Raw genomic sequence first — 19,603 nt, forward strand, 5'->3', positions numbered from 1 at the left:
AACATATATTACCTGCCATATCATCCTATTAGAAATATCTTTAAAAACAGTAGTTTTGAGTGCATTTTTGAATGGATATTTTAAATATGTATTTTTATAATGTATTTTGAAAGATATTTTGATTTTTACAGATTTACTTGTATGTTCCTCTCGTGCTGTCATATCTATGTCATCGTTTACTGCTGTACTTTAAACACACTTTAAACACAAGTTTAAGTACTATAGTAGAGCCACATTAATCTTTAGGCCTGTCAGCCAACTTTAAACGTAAATCACCATACTGGAAGCAGAATATGTACTTCATGCGATGTCAGTGTAAGTTTCCTGTACTGCCTCAATTTTTATCTTTTACAGTGTATATTCTGATGATGCTCTTGTTAATCTGAAGAGTGAAACCAGTCAATACAACAAAAAAAGTGTGACTTTTAGCTGTTTTCAAAAATTTAATTTGGATATTGCATAATTAGAAAATCTGCCCAAATGGAAACTCAATATGAGGCCTCTGCAAGTGCTGATAACGCTTCTCACATGATTATGCAGCTTCTCTGTCTCCTTCACAGTGACCACTTAATGTCCTAATCTGTTCATGCCTTTTTTATATTGTACCAGACCTGGTAACAACACAAAACATAAAAAACAGTAATGCACTCTTATGGCCATTCTACCTGTTGCAGGTGTGTGTGTGTGTGTGTGTGTGTGTGTGTGTGTGTGTGTGTGTGTGTGTGTGTGTGTGTGTGTGTGCGCACGCGCGCGCGCACATGTGCGGGTGCGTGTGCGTGCACGTGTACATGTGTGTGTGTATGCATGCTCTGTTACATTAACATCTGATCAGTCTTCAGAGTGCTTCACTTTCTTGGCCAGGCAGTGTATATAATTATTGCTCTTGACTCCAGTAAAACTTACAGCAATATCACAAACTTTCTTTCCAATTTTTCACAGTAAGTAGGTATCTAAGTATCTAATGAAATTAGATGCTTTATTTCAGTAACAAATTTGGTTCTTGTTACATAATTTATAAGGTAATTTGAGATAATTTTGTGATAGAGTAAGGAGTACTGGTAGTCTTGTGTGAAGTTTGAAAAGTAGTGGAGAGGTACTGGCAATTGTCAGACTGTGAGGACGGGGTGCCAACTGTACCAGGATAGTTCAGCCAGGAAGAGCATTCCACTGAATGGTGACATTTCAGGTTTGAATCCTGCTCTGCACCAAGTTTTAGTCTGCCAGGAAGTTCCAAGTTGGTACAAATTACAATGCAGTTGCAGTAACTGAAATGAGAGGTATTTGACAAGAAATCAGACACATGTTGGTCCATCCTCTCTTTACCCGAGTCAGCGCTGTCACGGTCTCCTGTGCCGGATGTAATGCAGCTGCCCTCGGAATGACAGGAGCACTTCATTTGCAGCTGATGCCGTTGTATGTGGTGGACACAATGAGCGGCATGCCGGGCTTGCCGGGCCTCTTCATCGCTGGCATCTTCAGTGGTTCCCTGAGCACCGTCTCATCAGCTGTCAACTCGCTGGCTGCCGTCACATTGGAGGATTACTTTAAGGTGAGGCCTACTGCAGCTGCGATGAGAGGAATATGTGGGCTATGGGTGGATGGATGTCATATGTCCCTATATTAAAAACAGTTGATGTATGGTGTTTGTGCATCAGTGTGTGTGTGTGTGTGTGTGTGTGTGTGTGTGTGTGTGTGTGTTTTCAAATGCATCAACTGGATGGGCCTACTTTCTTATTTGTTTTGAATTGTAAATCATTTTTGTTTTCTGGAGCCTGGTTTGCACTGGAGAAGATACAAGAGAATGAGCATCTGCCAAGAAATGTTCTGTCTTTTGTAAATGGCACATAAGTGAACAGCCTTTGATTACATTTGGTTCACAGTTACTTACACTCACACGTGTTTGACTGGTTGAATTGGAGTGAGTGATGGAGTGGTCTGGAAAAAAAAAAAAAAAAAAAAAAAAAAAAAAAAAAAAAAAAAAAAAAAACAGGTAATGTTGGTGAGACAGCACTATATATGTATCATATATGCTTCTGGGAGCCAAGTGATTCGCACCACAAATGCGAAACAAAAAGAAATATGATAAGTAGATAGTTGCCAAAGCTCTTACAGGTCCAGCTGGGGATGTGAGAATGATGATAAATCCATTACATGCTTCTATCAGGTGGGAACGGAGCCAATAAGTACAAGCTTTGATGTTTCTTCTTGTTAAAAAAGAGAAGCATAATATATTTCTGCAAAAGTAAACAAGTATAAATGTGTGTTTATTGTGCTGACTAAACTAAAAATGTACAAAATGTTTTATCATTCTCTTTGCTGTAATTAAATTGATGATTCCTGTCATTTTAGAGGTTTTTAATGTTAGACCTGAGTAAATAAAAATCTTTTCCATTGATTATGCAATCTCTCTTCTAACTCATTTGACACATTTACATACATTATTAATCATACTTTCACATGATAATCATTATACGTAGTATAATAAAATACTAGAAGTGCTTTGTGTAAGTCACTCTAGACACCAGAAACTGAGATAAAGCAGCTACTGAAATACAAAAGTTTTTAAACACAAATGTATCAAGTTGCAAATAACCACAGTGTAACTGCTAGACTTTTTTCAGGTTGCTCATCGGTAACTAGTACCTGCTTTTAAACTTCCTACTCAGTTGTAACGAGACTCCTGCAAAGTTGTCAGATATCGCTAAGACTGCCATCCGTGCTTCTTCACAGAGCAAACGAGCCACCGACCTCCTCACTCTGTTAACTGGCACAGACATCAAACACCTTGTCATTGACTTGCGATTCCACCACCCTTCGACCACTGTCCGTAGATGCTAATGACAATAGTACGCCAAAATCCAATGAGCTGTGCAGTTTCCACAGTGCTAGTAGCCACTTGTTCTCACATCACATACCTACAGTGCACCAGGCGGCACTGAATCTGGCAATAGGCAGCAGCCTCACAATTTTGGCCTACCGGTGTAAAGACCGATTACTGTCACGATACCGTGAGCACACTGCCAAGAGACCACCGCTGGAACGTTGCGGAGACAGGTATCGGTTCCTGTGTTAGTGCAGGGGCTCTGCATATGTGGTCTCTAGCCAGTTGTGCGATTGCCGTTCGTGATGAAATGGTGACGCAGTTTTGTTGTGTTCGGCAGCCACTGTACGTGCGGTACCGGGGCCACCCACTGGCGGAGTCGCGGTCGCCACTTGTGGGGAAGCTGCTGGCACTGGCATTCGGACTGCTGTTCCTGGGACTGGCCTTCATGGCGCAGTTCCTGGGTGGCGTGCTGCAGGCCAGCCTCACGATATTCGGCGCTGTCGGCGGACCTGTGCTCGGCTTCTTCTCGCTCGGCATGTTCCTGCCCCACGCCAACGAGCCGGTACGTACTCCTCATCCTGCTGCCTCGCCAGAGACTCTGTAGAGAGGTCTGTTGTGTAGAACTCAGGTGCCGAGATATACTGGTAGTGAACTCACTTATCTACAGGGTGGATCTTTTGGCCTCTCTCTTGTTATTAGCACTATGATGAAATAACTGAAGTAAAGCAGAATACATTAACATGAGGATAAACCAAAAGAATTAAAAAAATCATTACCATGAGACCGAATTATTGAAACCAAAACAGAAAGACCTAAAGCACCTTCAAAAACAGAAAAAAATAACAGGAAAGAAGTAATCATAATCAAATTCAATATGAAAAACAATAATTAATATAAACAAAGAAAGAACAATATGCTCCAATCTCAGAAGAACCATTAATAAATGTTTATGTTTAGAAGAAAAAACATAAACACCAGCAAAATAAACCAACAAAAAAGTAAAAACAGAGAATATAAGCATTAGCTTTAATAGTTAAAAAAAAAAAAAAAAAAACGCCAGTCTTGTAAACCGGAGATAAGTCTAGGCCCCACTTTTAAAACTTCAGAGGTGGAAAGCTTCCATCATCAGTCCCCAAAACCGATATTTTAAATAAACTAACCCCTGAAATGATTAAAATAATAATTATATCACTATCAAATGCAATAAATATTAATTTTATTAAATTAAGACATCCAATATCAATAATACTTTCATTATCCTCCAAACTTTCTTAGTTGGATTAATAACAGGAACAATAATGGAAAGATATTGACTGTCATATATTTTATTCTTAACATTTCTTGGTGGTATATTAGTCCTATTTATTTATATTACAAGAATTGCATCAAACGAAATATTTCAACCTAAATCAATTAGCATAATTATTACCCTAACAATATGGGGATTTATTGTATCAATATTAATTATACTAGACATAACAATATTTATAGACTTCTGCAAAAATACTGAACCATAAATATTGATGATTCATCAATTACCAAGAAATAACAATATCTTTAGAAAAATTATATAATAGACCAACATTCATTATTACAATAATAATAATAATCTGCAGAGGGGCGAACATTGACTCAGACCACTACTTAACACGCATTAAAGTGAAATTCACCCCAAAAAAATTCTATCTGAAGAAAACACACATGATGAAATTTGACACACGAACAATCAAAGAAACCAATCTGAAGGAGGAGTGGGAAAAGGAACCAGCTGACTCTTGGGAAAAATTTCGAACAAAAATTACAAAGAAGGCAAAAGAACTGATCCCATTGAAAAAGAACACAAAACACCCCTGGTGGGACTCTGGATGTGAAAAAGCGCTGGAAGAAAGAAAGAAAGCCTTTCTGAAGTATAACAGTAAAAAATCCCCAGAAAATCTAGATCACTTCCACAACACCAGAAGACAAGTGGCAAAAACAATCAGACAAGTCAAGAGGAAGTACGTCAAGGAACAGTGTGAGTCTATTGAAGAAAATTTCCGTAACTATAATGTACGAGACTTCTATAAGACCTTTGCTGGGAGAATCAATGGATACGGCTCACGAAATCTATGTTTCAGAAAACCAGATGGAAAACTAGCGCTCACAAATCGGGAAAATTGTGAGGAGCTGGCGAGATACTTTTCCGGACTCCTCAATTGCCCTGAACCTTCTTCAAGATTCCCTCAAGAAACTGCTGTCTACTCAAATCCAGAATCCCCACCACCTACACTAGAGGAGATCCAAAGACATATTCATAGACTGAAAAACAACAAGGCATCCGGAGAAGATAATATCACTGCAGAACTACTTAAAAATCTTGGACCAAATTCCCTCAAAGAACTCACTCAAATCATCACAGACATTTGGCAGACAGAAAAACTACCAGAAGATTGGAAATGCGCCCTAATTCATCCACTGCATAAAAAGGGAGACATGGCAGATATAAACAACTATCGAGGAATCTCCCTTCTCCAAGTCACTTATAAAATCCTCTCAGCTTGTCTTCTTCAACGAACACAAGAACAACTCGAACACAGTATTGGTGAATACCAAGCTGGCTTTCGCCCTCACCGATCCTGTGCAGAACAAATTTTCAATTGGAAGACAACACTAAAATACAAAGCAGTCAGAAACAGTCCGATCATTTGTTCCTTTGTTGATTTCGCAAAGGCTTATGATTCAATCGATAGGCAATCTCTCGTTATTATCCTTGAGGAGCTAGGACTCGATCTGAAAACCCTAAACCTTATCAAAGAAACGCTCACAAACACAACTTCTAAGATAAAATTCCTGGGTGAAATATCAGAGCCCTTCCTGATCAAAACCGGCGTCAGACAAGGTGACGGCTTGTCTCCACTCCTCTTCAACCTTATCTTAGACAAAGTCATCCGAGAATGGGAAAAAGAACTGAAGAATCAAAATTACTGGAAGCCTATACAACTAGGAAGATCGAAAGATGGTATTAAAATTTCATGCTTGGCATTTGCAGATGACGTGGCCATTCTAGCAGAAAACGAGACCACAGCAATTAAACAGATAGACATTCTCAAAGAATGCGCCGAAAAAGTTGGGCTACAAATTTCCTTCCAAAAAACCAAATTCATCTGCTCAAAATTTGAAACTCAAAAACTGACTACAAAATATGGACAAATTGAGAGAGTTCCATTCTTTAAATACTTAGGCGAGGTCCTAGAACCCACAGGGGGAGAGAAAACTGCACAAAAAGTTCGACTGGAAAAACTGAAAAGAGCATACTGGAAAACCCACAACATCTACAATAAAAAGTGTCTCTCCATTCACTCAAAAATACGACACTACAATACAGTAATCAAGCCCGAAGCACTATATGCCAGCGAAACACTCACACTCCATAGAAAAGGCGACCTGGAAGGCATCCTGAAAGAGGAACGCAAAATTATCAGAAAGATTCTTGGCCCAAAAAGAACTGAAGATGGATACAGGTTACAGTCTCGGAAAACTACAGAAAAATTATCTAACCTCGCCGCAGACATCCGGAAAAGAAGACTAAAATTTTACGGTCATATCCACAGACTCCCAACACCCAGACTCTCCCACAAAATTTTAATATACATTGAAAAATTGAAAACCATACCCTGGATAAAAGAAACCAAAACAGATCTAGCAAATGCACAAATAAATTCTTCAGAAGTTATAAACAGAAATGTATAAAGGCAAAAAATCAATAGTTGGAAAGTACAACCCGAGAACGAAGTTTGCAAGAGACAGGGGACAAAATGGACAGAGGAAAGAAAGAGAATTCATGGGGAAAGAATGAGAGAAGTTTCGAGAATTAAAAAATTGAATCGGAAAAGCTTTGCGTGATCCATATGGGTCCAATCGCACATAATAATAATAATAATAATAATTTATTTTTAGCACTATTAACAGTAGTTGAAATTACTAGTATTAACCAGGGGCCTATTTGTAAAATGGGATAACTTACTAATGAATAAACCATTATGATTAAGACATCCTTTAATTAAAATTATTAGCAACTCTTTAATTGATTTACCTGCACCAACAAATATTTCATTTGATGAAATTTTGGGTCCCTGCTAGGGTTATGCTTGGTAATTCAAATCGTAACTGGCCTAATTTTAGCTATACATTATACATCAAATATTGAAATAGTATTCAGTAGTGTAGTACACATCTGCCGAGACATAAATAATGGTTGAATTATTCGAACTTTACATGCAAATGGAGCATCTATATTCTTTATTTGTATTTATTTGCATGTAGGATGAGGAATTTACTATGGATCTTATATATACATACACACCTGAATAATTGTTACAGTAATTCTATTCTTAGTTATAGCAACTGAATTTATAGGATACGTTTTACCTTGAAGTCAAATATCATTTTGAGGTGCAACAGTAATTACTAATTTATTATCAGCAATTCCATACTTAGTGACAGACTTAGTTCAATGAGTGTGAGGATAATTTGCTGTTGATAACGCAACATTAAATCGATTCTTTACATTTAATTTTGTGTTACCATTTATTATTCTTCCTTCATCAAACAGGATCTAATAAGCCATTAGGGCTAAATGGAAATATCAAAAAAAAAAAAATCCCATTTCACCCATACTTTACTTTCAAGGATTCTATCACATTGGTATTAATAACATCATTATTAATTATATTATGTTTAATTAATCCCTACCTTCTAGGAGACCCAGATAATTTTGTACCCGCTAATCTGTTAGTAACACCAGTCCATCTTCAGCCAGAATGATATTTCGTATTTGCATATGAAATTCTACGATCAATTCCTGACAACTTAGAAGGTGTTATTGCACTATTCTTATCAATTAGAATCTTAATAATTTTACCTTTCTATAACAAAACACCATTCCGAGATATCCAATTTTATCCTATTAATCAGATTCTAATCTGAATTATAGTAGCTGTTGTATGTCTATTAACACAAATTAGTAAATGACCAGTTGAAGAACCTTACATCATAACACGACAAATCTTAACAGTCATCTACTTTACATACTTCTTAATTAATGTAGATGTTGCAAACGCATGAAATAAGCTAATTAAGGAATAAATAAGTTAATTAGCTTAGGAAAAGCATATGTTTTGAAAACATAAAACTAGAAGTTTAACTTTTCTTAAAAAATTTCACTAAATAAATGAGATAAATAAAATCGTTAAACCAACAAAGAAAATAAAAAAAATTGAGAGATAAAGGTAAAAAACTTTTTCAAGCTAACGGAACTGTGGTAAGGTACCCCGAACTCAAATAAAGCCAAAAGATATAATAGCAAGCTTAATAAAAAATATAAAAGAATAAGAATCACCCCCAAAAAATTAAAGCTAATAATATTCTTATAAAAACAATTATAGTATACTCAGCTAAAAAAATTAAAGTAAAACCACCTGCTCCATATTCAATATTAAAGTCCGAAACTAACTCAGATTCACCTTCAGCAAAATCAGAAGGAGTACGATTAGTTTCGGCCAAACAAGAAGCAAAACAAGCTAAAGCTAAGGGAAAAGAAATAATAATAATTCAGCAGTAAAGCTGATAATTTATAAAATCAAACATGTTAAAACTACCAATTAAAATAATTAAAGATAATAAAATCAAAGCTAAACTAACTTTATATGAAATTGTTTGAGCAACAGAATAATTTGAATTAGAAGACCACCCAGCAATTATAACGGTATAAACACCTAATCTAGTACAACACAAAAAAAAACAAAAATTCCATAAGGAAAAGAACACATATAAGTTAAGTAAGGAAAAATTACTCAAACAACCAAAGAAATCATTAAATTAAAAACAGGAGAAAAATAATAAAGTACATAATTAGATACAATAGGAATTGGCTGCTCCTTACAAATAAACTTAATAGCATCGCTAAAGGGCTGCAGGATTCCTACAAAACCTACTTTATTTGGACACTTACAAATCTGAATATAACCTACAACTGCTCCAATTAAGTTAAAAAAGCAACACTAACTGAAACACAAATAACAAATAAACAAAAATTTAAAATAAACATAAATTAATCATAAAGTATCAATACCATTTGTAGAAAAAATCTACATAAATGAATTATAAATTCAACACATTAATCTGTCAAAATAATAAATTAATTAATATTAATCAATATAGTCAAAAATATTTTAACCATATGGTCCTTTTGTACTAATATGGATTAATAGTCTTAGGATAGAAACTGACCTGGCTCACGCCGGTCTGAACTTGGATCATGTAAGAATTTAAGGGTTGAACTGACCTAATCACTGGGCTCCTGCAACCATAATTTTTCTTAATCCAACATCCAGGTCAGAATCTACTTTGTCGATATGAGCTCTCAAAAACAATTACGCTGTTAGCCCTAAGGTAACTTAATCTTATGATCATAAATTATGGATCAAAACAACAAACATAAATCAATGATATGATAATGAAGAGTTTATTTATTCTTCATGTCACCCCAACAAAACATCATCATTAAATGTAGAAAGACAAACAAAAAAACTATATAAAAGTAAAATGATAACCTCTAAGGGGTCTTCTTGTCCTAAAGAAGAATTTAAGCCTTTTGACTCAAAAATGAAATTCAAAAATTTATTAAGAGACAGTTGATTTCTTGTCAAGCCATTCATTCCAGCCACTAATTAAGAGACTACTGATTATGCTACCATTGCACGGTCAAAATACCACGGCTCTTTAAAAATCTGCTCAGTGAGCAGGTCAGACCACAAAGAATTTCAAGAGGACATGTTTTTGATAAACAAGTGGTAATCAGTTTTACTTAGTTCCTTATAATAAATTTACAATGCAAAAATTTTATATAAATAAATATACCATTTCTATCATTATTACAAAGATTTTAAAATTAAATCAACAATCTTAATAAAAAACCTAAAATAGTTATAAAATCAAAATATAAAACAATGAACTAAAACGTAATCTCAAACATATATGGATTAAAGCTTACTATTATATTTTCAAAAACAAATTATAGGTTAATAACTTCAAAGCTTATCCCTTAAAGGATAAATAAGTTAATATTTATACTTACAAAATTAAATAAACACAACTAACTTAAAAAAATTAAATTTTTTCTTAAGAAACTAGATATCTTAGGAAACGATTAACATCTCATTTCTATAAATAATTTTATAATAATTATGATACATTAACTATAAAGTATTTATATGTAAATCCAAAAATGAGACAAGTAAAATAAATACTTAAATTTTGATAAACCCTGATACAATAGGTACAACACATAAAATCTACTTTAAAAATTTAAAATAATATTTCATAAAACATTTACATTACCAATACACTATAATTTAAAAAATCAATTCTATAAAATATACTAAGACAAAATCCTACAAAATTATTTATATTAAATAAAGAAACAAAAAATAAATATAATAAAAAAAAATAATCAAGATATCCTGGTTTGCACAGAAAAATTATCAGTGTTAGTGAAACACTTTACTGATGAGTTATATCTTGAACCTCTTCCTAGATACACTTTCCAGTACATCTACTATGTTATGACTTATCTCATCTAAATTGGAGCTATTTCAAAATAATCAAAATAGAATAATAAATAATGAGAGCGACGGGCGATGTGTACACAGCTCAGAGCCAATATCAGTTGTATTAAATAAATACACCTTCATTAACAGTATTTCGCCATCAAATCCATTACAAACAAAAGTCTATTGTAACCCACCTCCTCTTAACTACAAGCTGCACCTTGACCTGTAATATTTTATAATTATAAATCTTGAGAATTATAACTCTAAAAAGATTCTCTGATAACGGAGATATACAAACAAATAAACTAAGTAGAGTAAATTGTGTATTATCAATCATGGGGTAGGTTCCTCTGAATGGAATGAGATACCGCCAAGTTCTTTGAGTTTAAAGACCTTAACTAATAGTACCCAGGTTAATACAATTAACATTTAAAATAATAGGGTATCTAATCCTAGTTTATTATTTAAATTTCACAGATTTATAAAAAGAGCTACAAATAAATTTTAACATTTCACCCTACAAATTTATATTTTAGCCCTAATAATACAAACAACTGTACTAACCAGTAATATTCACTTGTATCAATCGTATAACCGTGGCTGCTGGCACGAATTATGCCGATGCTAAATCAATTGCTAAATCCAAAATCACTTGATAATTAAATCAAAATACTGCAAAAAGAACTTTTAGTTTAATAAAACTTACAAATAATACAAAGAAAACGTGAATAAACAAGCAAGAATAAAACTTTTAGGAACAAAAAATAAGAAATTTAAAAATTAACCAAAAGAGGAAAAAATTAAAGATACAAATATGTAAGAAAAAGAAAGAAAAAGATTACAAATGTTAGCAAAAAGAAAGAAGCAGACCCCCTTTGTGACCACAACTTCTCTATTGTATACAAATAAAGATATATATGGAACACGTTTACCACTGTATTGTATTCTTTCTTATTTAATCTTTCTTTTCACTAATAATAAAGAAAGATTAAATAATATAATAAATATATTAGAAACAATTATGTAAATTAATGTAATATGTTATTAATATAAAATTATATTAAGTTAACTTAAATATTAGTTAGTTGACTAATCTAATTATAGACAATTTATTAATTATATTATTATAATTGATATAATTATTTATATTAACATAATATTTTATCTTTAATATTATTAATTTTATTCATTATATCCTATTATAATAATATTTAATATTAATTTACATATTATTATATATTTTATAATGTAATAATTTATTTTAAGCTAAAAACATAAGTAGCTATAATCCTCGGTAAATAAATTTATTGAAATAATCACTTAATGATAATAAAATAAACTTATAAGAATTTAAATTTAATTAAATGTAATATATTAATATAAATTATTGATTTTGTATATATATGTGTCTGTGTATGTGCAGATGGATATGCATGTGTGGCGAGTGTATACCTGTCCTTTTTTCCCCCTAAGATAAGTCTTTCCGCTCCCAGGATTGGAATGACTCCCTACCCTCTCCCTTAAAACCTACATCCTTTCATCTTTCCTTCTCCTTCCCTCTTTCCTGATGAAGCAACTGTTGGTTGCGAAAGCTCGAATTTTGTCTGTATGTTTGTGTTTGTTTGTGAGTCTATCAACCTACCAGCGCTATTGTTTGCTAAGTCACATCATCTTTGTTTTTAAATATATTTTTCCCACGTGGAATGTTTCCCTCTATTATATTCATATATATATATATATGTATATAAACAAAGATGATGTGACTTACCGAACGAAAGCGCTGGCAGATCGATGGACACACAAACAAACACACACACAAAATTCAGACTGTTGCCTCATCAGGAAAGAGGGAAGGAGAGGGAAAGACGAAGGGATGTGGGTTTTAAGGGAGAGGGTAAGGAGTCATTCCAATCCCGGGAGCAGAAAGACTTACCTTAGGGGGAAAAAGGACGGGTATACACTCGCACACACACACATATCCATCCACACATATACAGACACGAGCAGACATCTCACAAGCAGACATATTTAAAGACAAAGAGTTTGGGCAGAGATGTCAGTCGAGGCAGAAGTGAAGAGGCAAAGATGATGTTGAATGACAGGTGAGGTATGAGTGGCGGCAACTTGAAATTAGCGGAGATTGAGGCCTGGTGGGTAACGGGAAGAGAGGATACATTGAAGAGCAAGTTTCCATCTCCGGAGTTCGGATAGGTTGGTGTTGGTGGGAAGTATCCAGATAACCCGGACGGTGTAACACTGTTCCAAGGTGTGCTGGCCGCGCACCAAGGCATGTTTAGCCACAGGGTGATCCTCGTTACCAACAAACACTGTCTGCCTGTGTCCATTCATGCGAATGGACAGTTTGTTGCTGGTCATTCCCACATAGAATGCATCACAGTGTAGGCAGGTCAGTTGGTAAATCACATGGGTGCTTTCACATGTGGCTCTGCCTTTGATCGTGTACACCTTCTGGGTTACAGGACTGGAGTAGGTGGTGGCGGGAGGGTGCATGGGACAGGTTTTACACCGGGGGGCGGTTAAGAGCCAGAGGGTAGGGAAGGTGGTTTGGGGATTTCATAGGGATGAACTAACAGGTTACGAAGGTTAGGTGGACGGCGGAAAGACACTCTTGGTGGAGTGGGGAGGATTTAATGAAGGATGGATCTCATTTCAGGGCAGGATTTGAGGAAGTTGTATCCCTGCTGGATATATATTATATATATAATAGAGGGAAACATTCCACGTGGGAAAAATATATCTAAAAACAAAGATGATGTGACTTACCGAACGAAAACGCTGGCAGGTCGATAGACACACAAACAAACACAAACACACACACAAAATTCAAGCTTTCGCAACAAACTGTTGCCTCATCAGGAAAGAGGGAAGGAGAGGGAAAGACGAAAGGATGTGGGTTTTAAGGGAGAGGGTAGGGAGTCATTCCAATCCCGGGATCGGAAAGACTTACCTTAGGGGGGAAAATGGACAGGTATACACTCGCACACACACACATATCCATCCACACATATACCATCTTTGTTTTTATATATATATATATATATATATATATATATATATATATATATATATATATATATATATATATATATAAAAAAACAAAGATGATGTGACTTACCAAATGAAAGTGCTGGCAGGTCGACAGACACACAAACATACACACAAAATTCAAGCTTTCGCAACAAACTGTCGCCTCATCAGGAAAGAGGGAAGGAGAGGGAAAGACGAAAGGATGTGGGTTTTAAGGGAGAGGGTGAGGAGTCATTCCAATCCCAGGAGCGGAAAGACTTACCTTAGGGGGAAAAAAGGACGGGTATACACTCGCACACACACACACACACACACACATATCCATCCACACATATACAGACACAAGCAGACATATTTATATATTAAATAAACGAAGTGCATAATTAGAGGGTTGCCTTGATGGGGTAAATTAAGTAAATAAAAATTACGTACAATAAACAAATTACATAAGATAGAATTGAACTACCTCATTTAGTATCAAAAACTAACGTGCATCATACACCGAAATGTAAAAAGGTAAGCTAATCAAGCTAAAGGGTTCATATCCCATTTATAGAGGTATCAATCCTCTCCTTTTTAATGACCAACAACTCTACAAAACTTCTCTTCCTTTCAACATTAATGATAGGAACAACCCGGTCCATTTCATCAAATTCCTGATTTGCAGTTTGAATAGGACTTGAGATCAACTTACTTTCATTTAGTCTGCTTCTAATGAGAAATAAAAATATAATGATAAATGAATCATCAATTAAATATTTTATTGTCCAGGCAGTAGGATCGACAATACTATTATTTTCAATTTTGTTGATTCAAATAAAGTATCCAATAGGATGGGAAACAGAATTTATCCCCTCAATAACAATTAGATCTAGATTATTATTAAAGATTGGAGCTGCACCTTCTCGTTACTGATTTCCAGAAGTAATAGGCGCTTCAAGATGGAATAACTGTTTATCATTAATAATATGACAAAAAATTGGCCCAATAATAGTACTATCATATTGTATTCAACTAAGAACCTTTATTTGAACCATTATCATTTTAAGAATCGTTATTGGGGCAATAGGAGGCTTAAATCAAACATCTCTACGCCAGATTCTAGCATATTCTTCAATTAGACACTTAGGGTGAATAATTAGATCTCTAACAGTCAGAGAGAACATCTGAGAACTATACTTTATTATTTATTCACTACTAACGCTGATCATGATTTGCCGGACGATGTGACCGAGCGGTTCTAGGTGCTACGGTCTGGAACCGCGCAACCACTATACTTGAAGGTTTGAATCCTGCCTCAGGCATGGATGTGTGTGATGTCCTTAGGTCAGTTAGGTTTAAGTAGTTCTAAGTTCTAGGGGACTGATGACCACTGAAGTTAAGTCCCATAGTGCTCAGAGCCATTTGAACCATTTTATGATGGTTTTATTATTCAAACAAATAAATCTATTCGTTGTAAACCAGATTTATTCAGCTAGAAACATAAAAACTGAAATTAAATTCATAATATTCTTATCTCTTCTATCTCTAGGTGGTTTACCACCATTTTTCTTGGATTCGTACCAAAATGAATTGTAATACAATCATTAATAGAAAACAACATAACAACTATTGTAACTATTATACTCGTATTAACTATAATTACACTTTATTATTACATACGTATTAGATTCTCAGCCTTAATTATGTCATATACCGAAAATTCATGATCTATAAAGATAAAGTATTAAAAATCAATAATTATTCTTCCTATAACCGTAATAATTTCAACAATAGGATTGCTCTCAACATCTACCTTAATGTCATTGTACTAAGGACTTAAGTTAATTATACTAATAACCTCCAAAGCTATAATTAAAAGAATAATCTTTTAGGCCTTAGTAAAACTTTACACTTCTAGAATTGCAGTCTAGAATCATAACTGAATATAAGAGCAGAGTATGGTAAGAGAGAAAATATGTCATAAGTAGATTTACATTCTACCACCTAAAATTCAGCCATCTTACTGCAAGAATGAATATTCCCAACAAACCATAAGGACATTGGTACTTAATACTTTCTGTTTGGAGCATGGGCAGGAATAATAGGAACATCAATAAGAATACTTATTCGTGCTGAACTTGGTCAACCAGAATGTCTAATTGGAGATGACCACATTTATAATGTTATTATTACAGCCTATGCATTTGTAATAATTTTCTTCATAGTAATGCCTATTATAATTGGTGGATTTGGTAATTGACTTGTACCATTAATAATTGGTGCACCAGATATAGCATTCCCATGAATAAATAATATAAGTTTTTGATTACTACCACCTTCATTAACCCTTCTTCTTACATCTTCTATAGTAGGTAATGGTGCTGGTACAGAATGAACAGTTTACCCGCTCTATCAGGAGCTATTGCACACGGGGGCGCATCTGTAGATCTAGCCATTTTTCTACTACACTTAGCAGGTGTATCATCAATTCTTGGTGCAGTAAACATCATTACAACAGCAATTAATATACAATCAGAAAGCATAACTTTAGACCTAACACCTTTATTTGTTTGGTCTGTAGCTATTACAGCTCTCCTTCTTCTTCTTTCACTTCCAGTTTTAGCAGGAGCTATTACTATATTATTAACAGACCAAAACCTAAATACATCATTCTTTGACCCTGCGGGAGGAGGAGATCCAATTCTATGTCAACACCTATTCTCATTCTTTGGACACCCAGAAGTTTACATTTTAATTCTACCCGGATTTGGTATTATTTCACACAGTGTATGTCAAGAAAGAGGAAAAATTGAATCATTTGGAACATTGGGTATAATTTATGCTATGTTATCAATTGGATTAATAGGATTTATTGTATGAGCATATCATATATTTACAGTAGGAATGGATGTTGACACACGAGCATACTTCACATCAGCAACAAATAATTATTGCTGTACCTACAGGAATTAAGGCATTCAGAGGACTAGCTACATTACCTGGAACTAAACTCGAGTTTAACCCACCATTACTATGAGCTCTAGGATTTATTTTCTTATTTACAATTGGTGGGTTAACAGGATTAATACTAGCAAACTCATCACTTGATATTGTATTACATGACACACATTATACAGTAGCCCACTTCCATTATGTTCTATCTATAGGAGCAGTATTCGCAATTATAGGAGGTGTTATTCAATGATACCCACTATTTACAAGATTGACTATAAATAATACATGATTAAAAATCCAGTTCACAATTATATTTATTTTAGGAAACTTAACATTCTTCCCTCAACACTTCTTAGGGTTAGCAGGAATACCACGACAATATTCAGATTACCCAGATGCATATACATCATGAAATGTAGTATCAAGAATTGGGTCTACAATTTCTATTGTAAGAATTATTATATTCATTGTAATCATATGAGAAAGAATGGTTTGAGCAATTGTATTCACAGCTAATATAAGAAGATCAACAGAATGACTACAAAATAATCCACCTGCAGAACAAAGTTACTCAGAATTACCCTTAATCTCTAGATTCTAATATGGCAGATTAGTGCAGTAGATTTAAGCTCTACAAATAAAAGTTTGACCTTTTATTAGAAAAACATTTAATGGCAACAAGATCAAATTTATCCCTTCAAGACAGAGCTTCACCATTAATGGAGCAACTATCATTCTGGTATTCGTGCTGATCTTTTTGGAACAAACCCACACTCAAATGGTGAACTTTTTTCTCGATCATTGAGTAGTTTTTTTGATAATGTTGTTGCGAGGATTATAACAATTATTGGAATAATAAATTTAATAAAAACTCTTGTAGATAGCTTAAGCTTCCTGATTGGAAGTCAAATGTACTATTTATACTAGAAAAACAATTATCTACCTCATCAATAAATATAAATGTATAAGAATAGTCATACTATGTCTACGAAGTGTCAATATCATGCTGCTGCTTCAAATCCAAAGTGGTGTCTTGGTGAGAAATGATTTAATGAGTGTCAAAGTAGACTTGTTGTTAAGAAAATTGTTCCAATAATTACGTGGAGACCATGGAACCCTGTTGCAACAAAGAATGTTGATCCATATACTGCATCTGCAATAGTGAAAGGTGCTTCTAAATATTCGTAAGCTTGAAGTATTGTGAAATATAATCCTAATAATACTGTAAAAAATAATCCTTGTAATGCTTGAGTGTGATTAGATTCTATTAAACTATGATGTGCTCATGTTACGGTTGCTCCTGAGGCTAAAAGAATGGCTGTATTAAGTAATGGAATTTGTATAGGATTAAAAGGTTGAATTCCTACACTGTGAAGCCTTCTGTGTGGGAATGACCAGCAACGAACTGTCCATTCGCATGAACGGACACAGGCAGACAGTGTTTGTTGGTAAAGAGGATCACCCTGTGGCCAAATATGCCTTGGTGCACAGCCAGCACATCTTGGCACAGTGTTACTCCGTCCGGGTTATCTGGATACTTCCCACTGACACCAACCTATCAGAACTCTGGAGATGGGAACTTGCCCTTCAATATATTCTCTCTTCCCGTTACCCACCAGGCCTCAACCTCCGCTAATTTCAAGTTGCCGCCCCTCGTACATCACCTGTCATTCAACAACATCTTTGCCTCTGTACTTCCACCTCGACTGACATCTCTGCCCAACCTCTTTGAATTTACATATGTCTGCCTGTGTCTGTATATATGTGTGGATGGATGTGTGTGTGTGTGTGTGTGTGTGTGTGTGTGTGTGTGTGTGTGTGTGTGTGTGTGCGAGTGTATACCTGTCCTTTTTTCCCCCTAAGGTAAGCCTTTCCGCTCCTGGGATTGGAATGACTCCTTACCCTCTCCCTTAAAACCCACATCCTTACGTCTTTCCCTCTCCTTCCCTCTTTCCTGATGAAACAACCTTGGGTTGCAAAATCTTGAAATTTGTGTGTTTTTATTGGGTCTATTTACCAGCACTTTCTCGTTTGGTAAGTCACACCATCTTTGTTTTTGATATATATTTTTCCCACGTGGAATGTGTGTGTGTGTGTGTGTGTGTGTGTGTGTGTGTGTGTGTGTGTGTGTGTGTGTCTGTGTGTGCGCACGCACCTACTTGAGGGTTAATAAAAATTGCTCTTAATCCTAACTGTGATATGCAGTGTTAAAAAACGTTCTTTGATCTTTGTGTTCTTGCTGAGGAATCAGACTGGAGTTAGTTACTCTCTTGAAAAGACATTCAACAAGCTTCCATTTAGTATGAAGTTGGAAGTGAGACTTCCTATGAATTCAAACAGATAGAAAAGTGGTAAATATTGCACAGTAATCTGTTCCACAATGTTGATGCTCTCCTTTATGCCACTCTTTATTTGTGCCACTTTTCCTTTGTTTGTTCCTACTGCACACTCTGGTCTGAGGATTGGAATCCACAATGGATGCAAAAGGGGTCATTTGACACTTCCTGGAATGTGGGGGTACCGAAGTGCCATGCACTTTGTTCCCAATAAATAATGCATTTTCTTTGGCATGATAGTGATTTCAACATTGTCCTGCATTGGTGCCTGCTGCAGAATTTTACAGAAAACTGCCAAAATATATTCCCCAAACTATTCTATCCCTTCTTCATACACTCCTTATTGAGCTCCAGAAAGTAACCATTCTAACACATCTGTTTAAGGATTCTGGTATCTATTCCCAGCATAAATGAATGTGGGTGCAGTGTACCTGCCCAGCAGCAGTCACCAATTCTGACAAGGATACCTTCTACTGCTGATAAATTGGTTAGTCACAACAGTAATTTACCATATGTGTGTGGAAAAAGAATATATGTCTTGTCTTGATGAGGTCACATTCTGTTCTACAATAGCAGAATGATTGTAGTAGACTCTGAAGAACCGCCTTGCTATACTGTAGGTGTGCTCATATGCACTTTCATCTGTGAGCCCACATGCATCGATCTGAAAGAGAAAATACCACTTTCTGCACTAGATGGCGGTGGGGGGGGGGGGGGGGGGGGGGGTGATAAAGTGTGAAAAAGCAAGATGGAAAAGATCCCCACTTCAAGAAAGGATATCTCTCAAAGTCCATGAGGTGCAACAAAGCACAACATGCTGTCATATAATTATGAATTCAGCAGCCTAGTTGGCAGGGCTGCACTATTAT

The 19,603-nt window shown here is 35.1% G+C and overlaps 1 protein-coding gene across 1 annotated transcript in view; it reads left to right on the top strand.

The window, feature by feature from the left end:
- LOC124719658 (putative sodium-dependent multivitamin transporter) overlaps nucleotides 1-19,603 on the top strand; it is an 80,194-nt gene that overhangs the window by 43,267 nt on the left and 17,324 nt on the right. Inside the window, exons 7-8 of the mRNA XM_047244870.1 lie at nucleotides 1,403-1,549; nucleotides 3,162-3,386. Coding sequence (XP_047100826.1) covers nucleotides 1,403-1,549; nucleotides 3,162-3,386 — 372 coding nt within the window. The remainder of the gene's footprint in view (nucleotides 1-1,402; nucleotides 1,550-3,161; nucleotides 3,387-19,603) is intronic.

The sequence above is a fragment of the Schistocerca piceifrons genome, chromosome 11, assembly GCF_021461385.2.
Source record: "Schistocerca piceifrons isolate TAMUIC-IGC-003096 chromosome 11, iqSchPice1.1, whole genome shotgun sequence".
Taxonomy (NCBI): Eukaryota; Metazoa; Arthropoda; class Insecta; order Orthoptera; family Acrididae; genus Schistocerca; species Schistocerca piceifrons.